Source organism: Eubalaena glacialis, chromosome 2, assembly GCF_028564815.1.
Source record: "Eubalaena glacialis isolate mEubGla1 chromosome 2, mEubGla1.1.hap2.+ XY, whole genome shotgun sequence".
NCBI classification, from domain to species: domain Eukaryota; kingdom Metazoa; phylum Chordata; class Mammalia; order Artiodactyla; family Balaenidae; genus Eubalaena; species Eubalaena glacialis.
The window spans coordinates 20,502,491-20,520,783 of NC_083717.1; the positions used below are offsets into that span (position 1 = coordinate 20,502,491).

General features: G+C 40.7%; 1 protein-coding gene and 1 pseudogene across 3 annotated transcripts in view; both read right to left on the reverse strand.

Annotated features, from left to right (window-relative positions):
- Window positions 1-1,825: 1,825 nt before the first annotated feature.
- On the reverse strand, window positions 1,826-2,379 carry LOC133084854 (large ribosomal subunit protein uL22-like; annotated as a pseudogene).
- A 1,916-nt stretch (window positions 2,380-4,295) lies between these two features.
- The window catches only part of DHTKD1 (dehydrogenase E1 and transketolase domain containing 1), a 51,260-nt gene continuing 37,262 nt past the window's right edge, over window positions 4,296-18,293 (reverse strand). For all 3 annotated transcript variants that reach the window (XM_061179412.1, XM_061179404.1, XM_061179394.1), the window contains 7 exons: window positions 17,647-17,797; window positions 17,161-17,267; window positions 12,077-12,241; window positions 8,900-8,982; window positions 8,385-8,554; window positions 6,643-6,728; window positions 4,296-5,808 (listed from right to left, as the gene is read on the reverse strand). In XM_061179412.1, coding sequence (XP_061035395.1) covers window positions 5,704-5,808; window positions 6,643-6,728; window positions 8,385-8,554; window positions 8,900-8,982; window positions 12,077-12,241; window positions 17,161-17,267; window positions 17,647-17,797 — 867 coding nt within the window. In that variant the 3' untranslated portion in view covers window positions 4,296-5,703. The remainder of the gene's footprint in view (window positions 5,809-6,642; window positions 6,729-8,384; window positions 8,555-8,899; window positions 8,983-12,076; window positions 12,242-17,160; window positions 17,268-17,646; window positions 17,798-18,293) is intronic.

Sequence of the window (18,293 nt, forward strand, 5' to 3'; positions counted from 1 at the left end):
TGTCTACCGCTCACGCTCCTTTAGCTTCTCCGAAATACATCAGGATTTTGTCCCTCTGGACTAGTCTCTTTTGTCTCCTCTTGGACGGCGTAGTGTAAGGGAACGCATGCAGTCTTAGGAATCTAATGGCCGTACATTAGATTCCTAATTCCTAATGTATTAGGCCGTACATTTTAGTCCCTCCTACTTCTTAATGGCTGTGGGCAATTCATTTTTCTGAGCTACATCAGTAAAATAAGGATAATGATAGCCACCGCCTACAGGTGTGAAAACTAAATGAACGAAGAGATTGACACATGGAAGGCCCTCAAATTTATTTTCCTTACTCAAATTTTAAACCCCTGCAATATAACTTCTGCTCTAACAACTGCTGAAACAAGCTATTTCAAAGGACACTTAATGACTTATAATCACCAAATCCAATGATCTGTTCTAATGCTTAGATGTATGTCTAAAAAAGAAGCAAAGTACACACACACACACACACACACACACACACACACACACACACAGCCTCCCCTTGACCACACTCTAGCCAGGTTCCTCTGAGCCCTTTTTCCACTAGGCCTTACCTTGGCCTATAAAGAGGTGGAACAAGCACCACACAGTTCCACCCTAGGCTGTCCATAGCCCCCTTAAAATATCTGCCTGGGAAAGCTCAAGGCCGCCAAAAGAATTTACCGTTTCTTCCAGCCAACACTTGAAGGCAGGATCTCTGGCTCCCAGCCTCTGTGGAAGGATAGGAGCTTAACTTCCATTAGCACCAGTTAACAAACCTGGATGGGTTTCACATGGACCAAACCTTCCAGCTTTTTTCACTTAAGTTTTCACTTTCCTGACTCTACTGAGCCTCCACTCACCGCCCTCTTCCTATCCTCTCACTCTCCTCTTAAAAGGCCAGTCACTTTTGTCCAAATCAAAGTTGGGTTTAATTCACACTGGATTCTTTCCCTAATACAATACATAGTATATTACTGAATAAAATCTGTCCTTAGCACTTTAGTGTCCAGCTGTGTTTGTCTTTAAACAAAGTTATGTACATACACATACACGCACATACATATATATATATGGCATATATATATGGCAATTTAGGCTGGGCTTGCATGAGTCTCTGCTCCACTTGGAGTCATCTGCAACAGGTCCAAGGCTGGGGACTTGAATTATCAGAAGGTGCTCTCACTCACAAGTCCGGCATTTGATGCTGGCTGTCAGCTAAGACCTCAGCAGAAGCTGTCAGCTCCAACATCTCCATGTGGCTTCTCCATGTGGCCTGGGCTTCCCCACAACATGGCAGCTGGTTACCAAGGCATGTCCTTGGAAGTGACCCAGCATCACTTTCAGTGCATTGCATTTATAGAGGCAGACACAAAGTCTTGCTCAACTTCAAGAGGGAAGGGAAATAGACTCCACCTCCAGGTGGGGATGTGGTAAGATTCTGGAAGAGCTGGTGGGACACAAAATATGGCTCTGGCCTTTTGGAAAATGCAATCTGCCATAATCATCACTGCACATCCTGTGACTTCATTCTTCTCTCATTCTACTTTGTTTTAGTCATTTTCATACTTGCCTAATCTCCCCTAGTACACCATAAACTTCTGGATAGCAGGGAGGGTCTTATTTAATTTTTGTATCATTTTCAGTTACCTGCAAGTGTTTGACTTAAATACAGTTTTGATGCTAGATTGTGAACTAATTTTGTGAATCCTTTCAATGAAGATGAACTAAATTGAAAATCTAATTGACAGAAGGAGAAGAGTGGCCTGTACCTCTCTCTCTTTTTTTTTTTTCTTTAACTTTTATTTGCATTTATTATTTGCGGCATTTATTCCCGGGCCATAAGTTTTTGTTTCTTCAGTTTCTTCTGGGATATATTTTTCTTCTGGGCAACCTCCTCTTCTGGTTTAGGAACAATCTGTTCTTTTTCAGTAAGGATCATCTCAATGTGGCAGGGAGAGCTCATGTATGGTTGATCCGACCATGAGCTCTGTAAGTCCTGTACCACATCGTTGGGGCTTTGTTCGCCTGGATTTGCTCAATGACCAGAGAATCTACATCTAAGCCCTTAAGTTCAGCATTACTCTCTGCATTTTTGAGCATGTGCAGTAAAAATTCAGCACTCTTTTTGGGCCACCGACCCTGGGTCCAGCCCCACTCTTTGGCCTGGGCACACCTACCAGCTCCACCATTGTAACAACAGAATGGCACACATTGCTTCTTTAAAGTGGCATCCTTCAGATACTTGGTGGCTTTTTGGATATGCATGCCCTTAATGGCCTGGGCAGTTTCACGAGTGTTCTTAAAGTGAACATGAAGATTTGAACCTCTTGACTTGCATGATTTTGTGGGGTTTTCTGGGTCAAGTGAATAGTGAACCATTTTTAGAGGTCACCTCAGGCCCCTTACCAGAAAAGTTCTCTCTTTACTACCTGTCTCTGGGACAGCTCTCTGGTTCAAGATAAACCCTGGGAACAAGCTGGGAATATACCCTAGATAACTTTTGTGAATTCCCTTTCCAAGATTCTTCAGTCTTTCTGCTACTACTTGCCACTCAGGACTTTTCCTTGCATAACCACAAGACGCCACCTAATCTACATCTATCAGGAATATCACTCTATCATGACCTTCCACCTTGTTTTAAGCACATTCAGCAAGACTCTCTCTCTACATGTAAAATACTTTGTCTTCTCAGATTATTAGTCCATTGAGGACAGTGGGCAACCCATTTTCTCTAAATTTCATGTGTTTCTAATGTCCAGAACAATGCCATATATGCAACACGTGTTCAATAAACTATTTATTGAGGAAATACCATTCTACTCCTACAGGATCATTTCTTATCTTTGTTCCATTATAGCTGGTTCTTCATATGAGTCAGAGAAGACACAGGGAAACAACACTAAAGTAGTATACCTTTATTAAAAGTTTGCTAAAATTAACTGATTTTGCAACTGGCCGTGTGGAACTAACAGTCTGCTTTAGATTGTGCTTTATCAGATTTAAATACAAACATGACAGTGAATTACTACTTCCATAGAATAATTTAGGAATTGTCTACTTGTGTAATAGTGTGTTACAAATATTGAGGATTTAAACATTTTGTCCAAATTTCCCAAAAATTTAAGTTTTAGCCTGAATCCTCTGAGAAGCTGAAAAATGTAAACCAAATATCCAAGTACATCTAAGAGAAATTAGGTAAAGCTTTTGGAACCTCAAGACCCAAGTCTTGATTCTTTCTTTCTTTCCTTCTTTCTTTAAATCTAAGTATAGTTGATTTACAATGTTTCAGGTGTACAGCAAAGTGATTCAATATCATATATACATACATATATATATTCTTTTTCAGATTCGTTTCCATTATGGTTTATTATAGGATATTGAATACAGTTCCCTGTGCTATAGAGCAGGACCTTGTTGTTTATCTATTTTATATATAGTAGTGTATATCCATTAATCCCAAGCTCCTAATTTATCTCTCCCCCACCCCCTTTCCCCTTTGGTAACCATAAATTTGTTTTCCAGGTCTGTGAGTCTGTTTCTGTTTTGTAAATAAGTTCATTTGTATCATATTTTAATTCCACATATAAGTGATATCATATGGTATTTGTCTTTCTCTGACCAAAAGTCTTGATTCTTAATCTATGACTTCCTTCCTTTGTAACCCTTAATTGCTAAAACCATATTTCTTCAATTTTGCAAAAGTGATACTGTTTCTATTGCCAGCCAAGGAATTTTTTTAAATAATAAAACTTCAAAGGTAATACAGTCAGCCCGAAAACGGCTATACTTTAGAATATTTTTGCTTACAGTATGTGTATGGAAAATATAGGAAAACTGAGCAAAATTGTTCTTATAAAAAAGAAAACTTGGGGGACTTCCCCGGCGGTCCAGTGGTTCAGACTCTGTGCTTCTAGCATAGATTTATATTAATGGGATATTAATACCACATTATCAATTTTTAAAATATTTTACTTTATTACTGATATAATATATTTATCCCGTTCTTTATTATGTGAGTATTTGATTTGGAATTCTTCAAATGGCCTCTTCCTGCAAGGTAATTCAAAATGCTGATCCACGCTGCAGTGGCGATTGAGAGTAAGGTTAAGATACAGAAGACATTTCACGGCTCAAGTTGGAGATGTAACAGGAAACAGACTCGTGAGGTGTAAAGTTAGAAATCTGGAGAGATCTCAACTAAAAAAAAAATCTGGTTTTCCATCTCATTTTGTGCTCAGACTTTTGAAATGTTTTAACTCAAGAAACAGAGAGATCTGAAAAACAAATGACACTGTGCTTTTATTTTCTTTCTAGTTCAACATACAACATTGATAACCCTTCTCATTAAACAGACCTTTGTAATTTTACTGGTTGACATGCGTGGCACTAAGTTACATGATTTATAAGGCTTGCACTAAGTTACATGATTTATAAGGCTTGGCGAAGGAAGAAAGCATTCACGTGTATAGGAATAAAAGGGATGTGAATATTACAGAAACGGTAAATCAGTACACTAATGTACAAGTTTAAGATATGAATCACAAATCTACTGCTGTGGCCAGAACAACCTATACATTGATTCTGAAAGACATTAAAAGTTGCCAGTAAAAATGGAGAGGGTCTTACAGGGCCCCAGTACTTCCCCCATTTCTGAGAAAAACAGTGTCCCAGCATGAGAATGGTACATGGTAGTGCTCTGCAGCACCAAGCCATGTAAATGTACACAGTTTGCTGATATTTAGTTATACTTCCAGTTATAAGCTTAATTTCAGAATAAGGGAGTGGGTTGGTGACCTCTAGAAATCCAGAAAGTGCCTGATGTTGGGAAGTTCCCGCTATCAAAGTTAAAGTGATCCTTAAGTATCACAAATTAACATCATATGACAGCAGGGATTTTTAGAGGCAAGGCTGATGATCAACCAGGGGCTGAAATCCCCATATCAGACACCCAGAGTTAATTAAAAATATTAAGGTATCGCGGCAAGAACAATTTAAGGAAAAAAAAAAGATACTATGGCAAAGTAGACCACAAATCAATTTCATCGTAACTATATCTCAGCTTAATAATACTGTGCTAAAGGATCATACACCCGGAGGTTTATATTTAATAAGACCTATATTTAAGGATAACGGGTAAAATAGTGATCTTGAAGAACACAAATCAGGAATAATACAGTTTTGCTATAGTGTTTGGTGAAACACTTTTCACAGTGGCTGGAAAGCAGTACCAGAGATGACATAAATTGAAAATATAGGTAGTCAAGGACTTCGAATAAAAAAGGGAAAATTCATGAAAGTCACATGCGTCAAGAAAATAGGGAGGTAATGTTGAGGTAATCCCTATGCAGCTATAAGTTCAGACTCAAGAAATTTTCCTGGGTATATCCAGTTAATTAGAAAGAGTCGAGTCTGGAAACATCCGGATAAGGACCTAGCTCTACAACCCACACAGGTCTAACAAAATATAACACTATGGTACTTTTAAGGACGAAAGTGACTTGTGGGATTCACGTCTTGATGAACAATTCCTTTGGCTGTTCCATGTATTCTAGATTAACCTCTCCTCTGTCCTCATCAATCCCAACATCTTCGAGGAATACATTCTTTTTGTGGCACCTAATGGAAGGAGGAGAGAGTGGAGGAGGCGAGCCTTTCTTTTTATGGCAGTTTTCTTACAAGGAAGTAGTGTTTCTTCGAAGGGCATCATTGGGTGAAGGTCTTGGCGAGGACTTCTTCATGCTGCTGTAGATGAACGCTGCCGATTCCTACAGCAGGTACCGGCAACGCGGGTCGGCTCACCAGACGGAGCTAGCGTTGGAGCAGAAAAGAAATACAATGACATTTGGACTAGATCAGAGCTCTGCTTAGCTCGCCCAGGGACGTGCATGTATTTCTCTGTTAAAGTTGTTTAACTAGAAATCACCTTTTTGGAAAATAATGTGTTACATAAAATAGATTGCAGGGAGATCTATGTCACAACTGAAAACTAAATTCCACGCATGATAAGGTGAGACATATTCTGTAATCTGTCCTATTCTTAGGACAGATTGGTTGGTTTTAGCTGTAGAGTTGGTTTTAGCTGTAGAGTTTCCTAAATTAGAACTATTTACAGGTGAAAATGATTTGAGTGCTGTAAACAGGTATTAAGTGACCTGAGTTTTAATCAAAGCAGAATAGAAAGATAAACAGAAGCACAACTGTTCTTCTCCTTGTTTTCCTCTTCCTAAGACATAACAAAGAATTTGGCCTCCGATGTCTGCCAGCTTTGCAGGTGGGCCTGGAATAAGTGTTATTGTAAAACCAGCCGGCTCATCGCTCTCCTCCCCCAGGGCGTGGATACTGGCCTTTGGGACAAGAATGCTGAGTAGGCTAATGGAAAGGTAGACGACAGGTAGGTCTTCTACCTTTTCGAGTATAATCATTGTTTTTGTTTTTTTTTTAACATGATACTAGTAGGTACACATATACAGCTTGCTAAACACTCAGCAGTTTAGTCTGAAACAGGAGCCTAAAACTAGGTTTTATATTTTAGTTTATCTTTAGAAGCTTTGGACTGATAATAGGGGATAAACCTATTTGTTGGCACTCCAATAGGAGAAAAGGGACACACACAAAACACTGCAAAAGAGAAAGAGCTGTCACCTTGCAGGCCAGTTGCTTTTCAAACCTTGGAGAAACAAAAAACCAAGGACCCATGTTCTGAGGCTCCTCCTGACTCCAAATAAAATCTATGAAAGAAGAAAGTTCATCTCAGTACCTCAAGTAAATATATACAGCATACTACACACACAGACACACTATATATGTATGTGTGTGCACATACATACACATACATATACTATACATGTTATATATGTATATATACACATATACATACATAGTTACATATATACATACATACACACACACACATATATCCTCAAGTAAATATATTATTACCTTTCCAATACGGCACAGTGTTGTCTTTTTCTTTTTTTGAGAAATGCACAGTCATGTATCTATCACCACAATCATGATACAGAACAATTCTCTAAACCCCAAATATTGCCTCATCCTGCCCCTTTGTGCTCAGCTCTTCCTCCCACCCCCAACCTCTGGCAACCACTGATCTTTTCTCTATCCCCGAAGTTTTGCCTTTTCCAGAGCATCAGGTAAGTGGAATCACACAGTATACAGCCTTTTGGTTTTGGCTTCTGTGAATTAGCAAAATCCATCGGTGATTTTGCCGATAGCAATAGTTCACTCTCTTTTATTGTTAAGGAGCATGATATTGTAGGGATGCACAATGAGATTGTTTCTTCATTCACCAGTTGAAGGATGTTTTGGTTGCTTCCAGCTTGGGGCAATTATGAATAAAGCCACTATAAATATTCACATATGGATTTTTCCTTTCTCTTGAGTAAATACCTAGGAGTGGGACTGCTGGGTGGTAAGGAAACTCTGTGTGTAACTGCAAGAGAAACTGACAAAACTGTTTTCCAGAGTGGCTGTACGAGTTTGCATTTCCACCAGCAGTGAATGAGGGTCCCGGTTGCTCTGCATCCTGATCAGTCCTTGATATTGTTCTGTTTTCGTTTTAGCCATTCTAATAGGTATGTAGCCATATCTCATTTTGGCTTAATTTGCATTTCCCTATCACTAATCATGTTGATGATCTTCTCATATGGGTATTTGCCATCTGGTTCTTTGGTAAAATGACTGTTCAATTCTTTTGCACCTTTTGAAAAACTGGATTATACGTTTTCTCACTGTTGAGTTTTCAGAGCTCTTTAAACATTCTGGAGAGTCCTTTGTCAGATATGGTTTTACAGATATCTTCTCCCAGTTTGTGGCTTCTCTTTTTTATATTCTTTGCAGTGCCTTTCGCAGTGCAAAAGTTTTTCACTTTGGTAAAATCTACTTTTTCTTTTCTGGAATGTGCTTTTGGTGTTATGTCTAAGAACTTCTTGCCTAACCCAAGGTCAGGAAGATTTTCATCCACTTCCTTCTAGAAGTTTTATAGTTTTATATTGAGGTCTATGATCAACTTTGAGTTAATTTCTGTATAAGGTGCACATAGATATCTAATCATGCCAGCCCCATCTGTTGAAAAGGCTTATCTTTTACAATTATACCGGATGTATCATAAACAACTGTATAGCACTGATTCCCTCCAAACTCAAGAAATTCGCTGTCTTATACGAAAGCGGGGGTGAGCGAAAGGGACACCCAAAGGGACACCAAAAAAGACATGGAGACATTGGCTTCAGTTGTATTACTTTCATATCTCCAGATTCCATGAGATTCAACTTTCTAATAACTCTCACTGCTCCCATACCATCTTTTTATTTGAGATAGTTCAAATAGGTTTCAGGTAACTTCAGGTAATAAGAAGGACCCTTTACCTCTAACATGTTTGTATTTGCTCATCTCTTCCTGCAACGAATCCAGTGGGAAAGGGCAGAGTTCTTCCATTCGGATGATAGCAAAGTCATGCTTCCTGGCCTCCAAAGATTCTCTTTGCTTCAGCAGGGCATAGAAATGTTTGCCGCAGCAGAACACTAAACTCTTAACCCTGTTGGATAGAAAAGGGACAGTTAGGTGGGGGAGGAATATCTTCAAGTAAGAACTGTGGCAGAAGAAAGGGGGAGACCACAGAGATTTAAATGCTTCACCACTGAAGCAGCGGGGGCGTTGTAGTGGGGTTCAGTCATGCTGTGCCCTGGCCAACCTTCTTGAGCAACATATGCCTCCAAAATTCACTCTTCTGTGCATATTCTAACTCCTACCCCATGAACTTAAAGGACTTATATAAGGATAGAGAAGATTTGGGTCGCTTGGTTCACTTAACATGAACTAGTTTTCCCACTCACTACAAATCTACTGCAGAGTATGAAAACAGAGCTCCACAACAGATTACTTTTTTGGATCCACAGATGAATCACCAATGACTGGTTTGAATGCTGTTCCTGGTGCCATTTCTTGAAGAGTTGACACAGCTGCCTAAGGAGGGAGAGGGGGAGAAAAAAGCCACAAATCTATCAACCAAGGGAAAGGACCTGAAGATGCTTCTACTTATCAGGGATCTTTCCCAAGAACTAGTATCAAAATTCTCTCCTGGGACTATAAGTAAACATATGTACTAACAAACAAAATATCTTTCCCAAAAGTATCTGTTCTGTATACTTCAGAATAAAATTATTTTTCTGAGGTTACGTAACATTGCCTTTTGTCTGGTGCCACAATAAATTTTAACAGTCAAAATTTCAGTGTGTGGGACTTCCCTGGTGGCACAGTGGTTGAGAATCTGCCTGCCAGTGCAAGGGACACGGGTTCGAGCCCTGGTCCAGGAAGATCCCACATGCTGCGGAGCAACTAAGCCCATGAACCACAACTACTGAGCCTGTGCTCTAGAGCCCAAGAGCCACAACTACTGACCCCACGCGCCTAGAGCCCGTGCTCCGCAACAAGAGAAGCCACCGCAATTAGAAGCCCGTGCACCGCAATGAAGACCCAACGCAGCCAAAAAAAAAATTGCAGTGTGATGACTCAACTTTATTATCAATAAAAACTACACCTTAACTTTTTGGAATCAGAAACAACATTTTATAGAATTTATATTGTGAACCGGAATAGCTGAGTTAGGGCAATTATTTCTGTTTTTAGGATTTTGACTATAATTTATAAACGAAACAGAACAAGTAGGAACAACATATGAATATTTCCACGATGAAAAGAAATTTTATTACTGTGCCCAAATTAAAAAAATACTTGGGAATTCCCTGGTAGTCCAGTGGTGAGGACTCAGTGCCTTCACTGCCAAGGGCCCAGGTTCAATCCCTGATCGGGGAACAAAGATCCTACAAGCTGCGTGGTGCGGCAAATAAATACTTGTTGCAAAGAACTTAAAGTAGAAAACTGATGAAGCCAAGGTGAGGGATTTGATCCCTTTTGCTATCATCTAGTTTCCCTATAGTCTAGTCCCAAATGGGTATATGACATTTAGACTAGGCCATTGAGGGCAGCTATACTGATGCTGGGATACTGTATATAACCTAAAAAATTAATATTAGCTATTCAGCTATGCTTATTAGTAAATAATGTGTGATAGAGGCAATCTTTCTCCCTTCTGAACCAGAGCCTTTTGTCAGTCCCCACTTCCTACAGCAGGAATCAAAAGGTTCAGAGTTCAGAGTTCAGAGTTAGGTGGGAAACTGGGGTAGGATTTTGGTACCACTTGACAGACAAACTCCCTGTACCCCTGAGTCATGTTTGCTACATGGCAAGTCATCTCTGAGTGGGCCATGGATAGAGAAGGCTGGCTATTTATATTCTGCTAGATCACTTGTACCAATAATCCAATTTTCAGGAAGAAATCAGAATTCAATACTGGTTGTACTGATTTTCCATTAACAAAAGGACTTACATGTTTAATGAAAATATTTGACTACTTAATAAGAGTAGTTTTTCACTTGAAAGTCTATAAGATAGCTGTTGATATTTTTTAAGCTCCCCAAGGAAGGCTTCACTTATTTAATAAGTTGTATATTAGACTTGGGGAGAGGGGTGGAGCATTAGGGCCAGAAAATGAACTCATTTTCAGTTTCAAACAGCAAAAGAAATTCTCAACAAAACTTCTAATAGTTCACTCAATACCTAATAATATACATGCATTATATTTAATATCATTGTAGTCCTTTTAGTTATGATTGAGAGAGCAGGTGACAACGTTAGGGATACAATGAAAGCTGGGTTCAAGAATCCCAGATCAGGACTTCCCTGGTGTTCCAGTGGTTACGACTCTGCCTTCCAATGCAGGGGGAGCGGGTTCGATCCCTGGTCAGGGAACTAGATCCCACATGCCGCAACTAAGACCCAGAGCAAAATTATAGTAACTTTACATTTTGACTTGGCTCCTTTCAAATTGCTGTTTCAAAATATCGGTGTCAAGACAGCCCCATCAGAAAGATGGTATAAAGGGACTGAATTTGTTTGTCTTGAATGTCCCATGATGCTCATGAAACCATCTCAAAATTCACAAGGTTGTTCACAGAGAGAATAAGCAGACCAAACAAATGAACTTTCAGCCATTGGTGAAAGAACTTGAAGTGCATTTCCTCATTATTGACCCCTGAGGCTGGGGTGAGATAGGTGAGGGGCCTGGAGAGCAAAATTTAAGGGGGCGCTCACTCTGGGATCACTCAAGTACCCTTGACCGACTGTGAGAACAAGGGTCACCTTACTCCCCTCCAAATGCTAGAAACTCCAAAAAAGGCAACCAGTGAAGGCAAATCACTGGCAGCTTCCCTCAACACCCCTCACTTCCAAATACACGTTCTCTAACCTTTGTGAGAAGCACAAGATCATCTCAAACAGCCAAGTCCTAAACGACTTAGTTCACCTCAGCAGTGGCATCCAAATAAATGCAAAGGTTTTTCGAATGTTAATCCTAATTCAGACTCTCATACAAAACTGAAAAAAATTATAGCAGGTGGGATAAATATATGCTTAGCAGTGTTTCTTATCTTGAACTCTGCCACTTGAAAACTAGCATATTTGTGTGATTTAAAAAAACATGTGCGCTTAACACTTAGTTCCGGTAAACCAAGAGAAAATATACTCTTGTAAAGCCAGGTATTGATAAGCTATATTGTTACAATGTTTGAAATGGAGTCTACCGGTGATAAATCATTTAACAGAAAAAGTCTAAATAAAAGTCAATGAATAAAACCACTCATTTTCATCAAAGTACTTTCAATTCCCAACTTGCAACTATCAACACAGCAGTGCTGAGACCATTTGGACTTTGAAACTTTTCCTAAAAGATTATTTCTGCTCAGACTGGGATGCCAGGGTTATAATATTTGCTATGCCTGTCCTTCATGACAATGAAACTGAGAGCGACTTAGATTTCTAGTTATTCTTGAAAGGTTAAAAAAAAGAGAGAAAGAGAGAGACAAAGCAGCATGGCCAACTAAAACCAAAGAGATGCTTCTGTCATTTGCATCTACAATCAGATACAGAAAAGAGATGAAAATGCAGGGGAAAAAAAAAATGACAGGAGGAAAAAGACTAATAACCAGCTTTTTCTACTTACAGGGAGTCTGAGCAACATCTTCGGAGAAGCAAGGATGAGGGGCTTCCTGAAGTTCCGGACCATCTGTCTCCGCAGCAGGTGAAAGTACTGGGCGGGCGTGGAGGGGTGAGCCATGCACATGTTCACGGTATCCCCGTCCACGCCCTCCTCCACGCTGTCACACATCTGGGAAGGAAGTGAGAGGAAGGAGCAGACAGTAAGGTCATCTCACTCCATCCTAAGGGCACAGGCTATCCTACGGGGGACACGGGGCTCTCGATGAGCAGGAGAAGAGATGTGGCTCTTCATTATAGAAAAAGACCAGAAGGTAAATTTATGACCTGTGAAGAATTCACCAGAGGAGAAGCCTGATGGCTCCCCATCGGCCAAGTCTGTGTGTTTTAACGTGGTTCTTTCCAAACACAGCTGACTGCAGGAAGCATGTGGAGGTGGGGACTTCCCTGGTGGTCCAGTGGTTGGGACTTGGAGCTTTCACTGCCAAGGGCCCGAGTTCTATCCCTGGTCAGGGAACTAAGATCCCACAAGCCGTGTGGCATGACCAAAAAAAATTAAAATTAAAAATTAAAAAAAAAGAAGCATCTGGAGGAGACTTTTTGAAAAATACAGATGCTGATGACCGTGGAGTGAAGATGTTGGAAGGATGCACTATCCGAATCTCACTCTCCTGATGGAATAAATGTAAGTATAGTTTGTTTTAGAGACAAGAACAAGAACAGCTAACGAGGTTGAAAAATTGAGGGCAAGGAATGAAATCTCAGAAGATCCTGCTGGGACAGAAACTTGAGGCATGGCTCCTAACCTGATCAAGAAGCAGTACAGAGGAAAGTGAGTGAGTTGACAAAATCCCGAGATTTTTACTGGGCTCCTCCAATTTGGTGACAGGGTGTGAGTGGCACTGTGGGGAAATAAAGGCAAAATCTAGGGCTGAAGCCCCTGCAGAATTCAGTGGAGGCAGATGGGGCTGCCAGGCTTGCCGCTTCCAGGGCCAGGACATGCCAAGGAAAGAGAGGCCCATGGAAGGGATACACAGCCCTGGCCAGGGAGTGGACCCTTGTATGGGCTTAGCTATTGAATCTCAGAAGGGACACCGGAATTTAGCAGAAAAACCCTCTGTCCAGCAGAGCTATGTCCTCCTGCGCCATGTCCTCAGGCTTCATGTACTGGAGATTATTCTCAACTGTTGTTCTAAGAAGGTAAATTGGTACCAAACGGGAAGGAAAATTAAGGGGAATTCACCCACACCCTCTCAGGGAAACTATAAGGTTTTTGAAGGATTGCCCTAAATAATCAAAGACAAGATGAAATAAAATGATATAGCAACAATGTAAATATTATACAGCCCCTTATAACTTTTTATAAGGGGTGGGGGGCACAAAAAGAAAGGAACATAGCAGGCAAAAGGCAGCCAATTTTAACAAAAGACATAAGTATTGGCAAGGATGTGGAGAAAAGGGAGTCCTTGTACACTGTTGGTAGGAAAGTAAATTGGTATAGTCACTATGGAAAACAGCATGGGGGCTCCTTAAAAAGTCAATAATGGAATTACTGTATGAGCCAGAAATCCCACTTCTGAGTATTTAACCAAAATAACTGAAATCAGGATCTCAAAGAGGTATTAGCACTCCTATGTTCATTGCAACACTACTCATGATAGCCAAGATGTGGAAACAACCTAAATGTTCATCTACGGATGAATGGATAAAGGAAATGTGGTATGTGGTATATAGGTATATTTATCTATATATGTAATATTACTCAGCCTATTCAAGGAAGGAAATCCTGCAATTTGCAGTAACACAGATGAGCTTTGAGGACATTATGCTAAGTGAAATACAGATACTGCACAATTCCAGTTATATGAACGATCTAAAATAGTCAAACTCATAGAAGCAGAAAGCAGAGCAGTGGCTGCCAGGGGCGGGGAAGGGGAAATGGAGAGTTGCTAGTCAAGGGGTATAAGGTTTCAGTTATGTAAGATGAATAAGTTCTAGAGATCTGCTGTACAACATAGTAGCTACAGTCAACAGTATTGCAATGCACACTTAAAAATCTGTTAAGAGGGTAGGTCTCATGTTAAGTGCTCTTACCACAATTTTAAAAAACAACAATGTTTTAAAGGGCAGATAGTCTTAAAGATAACACAATAGAATTAGATAAGAAAGGTGAGTGCAATGCCAAGAAAACCAAGTGAGAACCAAACTCTACCATTACAAATCTAATAAATAAATAAGAAACATCAAGAAGCAGAACAGACAGGACAAAAAAGGAATGGCATGAACAAAGAGCTTGAGATAATCACAATGAAAGAAGATGAAGTAAGCAAGTGCTTATATAAACAGCAAACACTCTTCACTTTACATATCGATATTAATTCTTTTGCAGGGCTAAAAATAAAATTAGTAGTGTAAACAAAGAGCTTGAGGTAATCCCAGTGCAAGCACAGGAAACGATAATAATAAAAATAATAAACAGCAAACATATAAATGTCGATTACTGTTCTAAGCATTTACATATATTGACTCTTTATGCCTCACAGTAATCCTATGAAGTAGGTTTGAGAAAATTATTAACATGGACTTGGTAATTTTAATGCATATGTAGATGATCCTTTCAAAACCCTGGCAACTTGGTTCCTTGAACTCCTGTCCTCCAATCACTCTGTCCTCCATCCTACCTCAACAACCCATTTCCATGGCTACATCCTGGTTTCAATGACAGGGATCTCTCCATAAGCTCTACTTTATCCATTCCACTCTGACCACCACTTCCTACCTTTCTAGCTCAATTCCCTTTAACACTTTGACTCCATCAATCCTTCAGCCTCATCAATACCACCAACATATTGATCCTATCACCTTTTCACTGGCCTTCACCCTTCACATCTCCTCCCTCCTCCTTACTTAAGCTAAATTCCATAGTCAATCATTACAATCATTCTTTGGCATACACCCTTAACTCCCTTGACATTTTTTCACTCCAAACCACAAGCCGAGTTAATCTCAACTTTCCATCTGTCTCATTTCTGCACCTATGCAGGGAATGAAGCTGGAGAAAACACACAATCACACTGATGGATCTCACTTTAAAATCTTGACCAAGAATCTTAAGTGGACCCTCAATGCTCTTAGACTATTATCTTCTATTTCCCTAATTCACTCATTCTCCTCCTCTTCCAGATGACTATTTCACAGCTTTAACCCAGGATCTCCTCCTCCATCATCATTCTCAGCTAATGACCCAAGAGTATCTCCTCAGACCTTCACCACAACATCTACCATGTTCTATCATCTGCACTGTATTCTCTACCTTCTGGTTATTACCATAGATGAACCTGCCATGCTGCTGTCTAGAGCTGATCCAATCCCTTGTGCAGTGGACACCAGCCCATCCTGCTCTCTCAAGGCAATCACTCCAGTCATTCTACTCTCTCTCCTATGTCAATATTTTCTTCTCTACTGGATCATCCCTATCAGCATACAAACATGCTGTTATTTCTCCTATCTTTAAAACAAAAGCAAAAAGAACCTCTCTTGGTGCAAATTTCCCACTTCCTTGTTCTATTTGCAGCAAAACTTTTCAAAAGAGTTAAACTTTCCTCCTTCCATATACTCCTAATACCACTCCACCTAAACAAACCGCAGTTACCAACCACCAAATGAACCCTTTATTGCTAAATCCAACGGCTAATTCTCAGTCCTATCCTGATTGGCCTTGATATGTCCTCCTTAACATGTATCCTTCACTTGCTTTCTAGGACCTTCCTCCAGCCTCACTGGTTGCTCCTTCTCAGCCTCCTGTGTTCTCCTTCCCTGCAGCCTCTAACTGCTGGTCTATCCCAGGGCTCAGTTTGGGGGCAACTTCTCTTCTCTAACTGTACTCATTCTTTTGATAATTTCATCTAGTCTCATGACTTTAAATGTCATCTAGAAACTGATGACTCCCAAACTGTATCTCTTGCATGCTCGTTTCCTATATTTCTTTGAAAAACTGTAGTTTTGTATTTCACAGCTAGTTCTTTAATTTACCTCCAATTTATTTCTGTAATCTAATTTTTATGAAATGATTTCTCTGTCATTATCTACCAACCAACCAGTTATATCCATTTATCCAGCTACTGTTCTGTCTACCTATCCACTAATCTATCACCTTTCTATATATTTTATCTGTCTGTATGCTAAGATAATTAATGATATTCATGTACTTAGGGTGATGTGTACTGATGTCTCCATTTACTTTCAAATGCATCCAAAAATTATATGGATTTATGGATAGACAGAGGGATGGCAGATGAATAGAAACATGATAAAACAAATATAATAAAATATTAATGGTGGAATGTAGCAAGTGGGCATATGAATACTCTCTGTAAAGTTTTTTCAACTTTTCTGTATGTTTGAAATTTTTCATAGTAAGATATTAGAAATATGCATAAAGAGGCATTGGTAATGATTCTTACCAAAAGATAACAATGGTAATTTCTGGGTTGTTGTTTAACATTTTTTAATGGTCACGAATCATTTTATAAAAATACTATCACTACTTAGATCTGGGGTTGGTCCCTGTATCTCTGTTTATAAAAAGCCCCTAGATGACTCCGATGATCAGCTTGACTCAGAAACTACTGATATTTGCCACATAAGAAGCACTTTCAGGGACTTCCCTGAGTGGTCCAGTGGGTAAGACTCCACACTCCCAATTCAGGGGGCCCAGGTTCCATCCCTGGTCGGGGAACTAGATCCCGCATGCATGCCGCAACTGAGCCCGCATGCCGCAACTAAAGATCCTGCATGCTGCAACTAAAAATCCCGCATGCTGCAACTAACTCCCGGCACAGCCTAAATAAATAAATATTAAAAAAAAAAAAAAGAAGCACTTTCATTGCCGTAAAACCGTGACACTAACATGCTTGAGGCATCACATTTCCAAGGAATATTGATTGACATTGCATTAAATCTGTTTCATTCGAATACTACAATGTCTTATAGTCCAAGGTTCACATTAGGTATTTGCAGGAGGCAGTTCTATTTCAAAGCACCTAGAGCGCAGGGAAACATTTCGTGGAATCCAGAAGGCAGTGGACATACCTGCAAGAAACGCTCTATTCGGCAAGATGAGTGCTCTGGTCCAGCCCCGTCGTACCCGTGAGGAAGGAGGACCACGATGCCGCTTTGGAGGAGCCACTTGGCCTCACCTGCAAAGCAGCAGTGGGAGTAAGAACGCTACAACGCAGGTGCAGGACAGCCCGGGGCGACTGGGCTGTGAGACACATGTTAGTTTGTTGCTGGACCCCCAAAACCATTTTCATTGCACCATTCACTACAGCCAAGCACATTCCCCAGGAGACACAGCCCTCCTGCTGACAGAGGACTTACATGCTCTTCCTGGCAGCTTATTTAACTGCCTGATAGCTGCCATGCCCCAGTGGATGACAGAACAGGCTCCCAACTCTCGGAGTGGGGGGATGCCGTGGTACACAGGAGTCTCATAAGCAGTTATGGCCCCTTTTCTGTCATTTGTCCCCGTGAGGCTGGTGCCACACGTCCACTACACACCCATAGGCCAACACCAACCTCCAGAGATGAACGTGTCAAAGATGATCTGGGCACCGTTGAAGAAATCGCCAAACTGAGCCTCCCAGAGGGGCAGTAGGTTAGGGCTTTCGATGCTCATCCCATACTCAAATCCCAAGACGGCCTCTTCCGACAGTGGGCTGTTGCTGACCTAGGGCAAAGGAGGAGAACAGAACCGTCATGCAGGGAAGATGGGATGTGAATCAGTAAAGGTAAAGCATCACATCGGTACCAACTGCTCAAAAGGGAGGAGGGCCGTGAGGGCAACTGTGCTTTCATTCATCCCCACATCCCTTTGAGAGAGGACATCTCCTGCTCTCCATGAGTGATGTGTGTGGGAAAAGTTGGGGCAAACAGAGGAAGACATACAAAAGGTTGGAATATGGGCATTAAAGATTTTCTTGAAGGAGAAGCAAAATTAACTTCTCAGATGCCCCACCTTTGGAGCTGAGAGTAAACTGGTGTCATAAGAGCTTTTTAAAAAATGTCACAAAACAAAGTGGGGGGAGGGACTTCCCTGGTGGTCCAGTGGTTAAAAATCTGCCTTCCAATGCAGGGGACGTGGGTTCGATCCCTAGTCGGAGAACTAAGATCCCACATGCCATGGGGCAACTAAGCCCTCGTGCCGCAACTACTGAGCCTGCGCT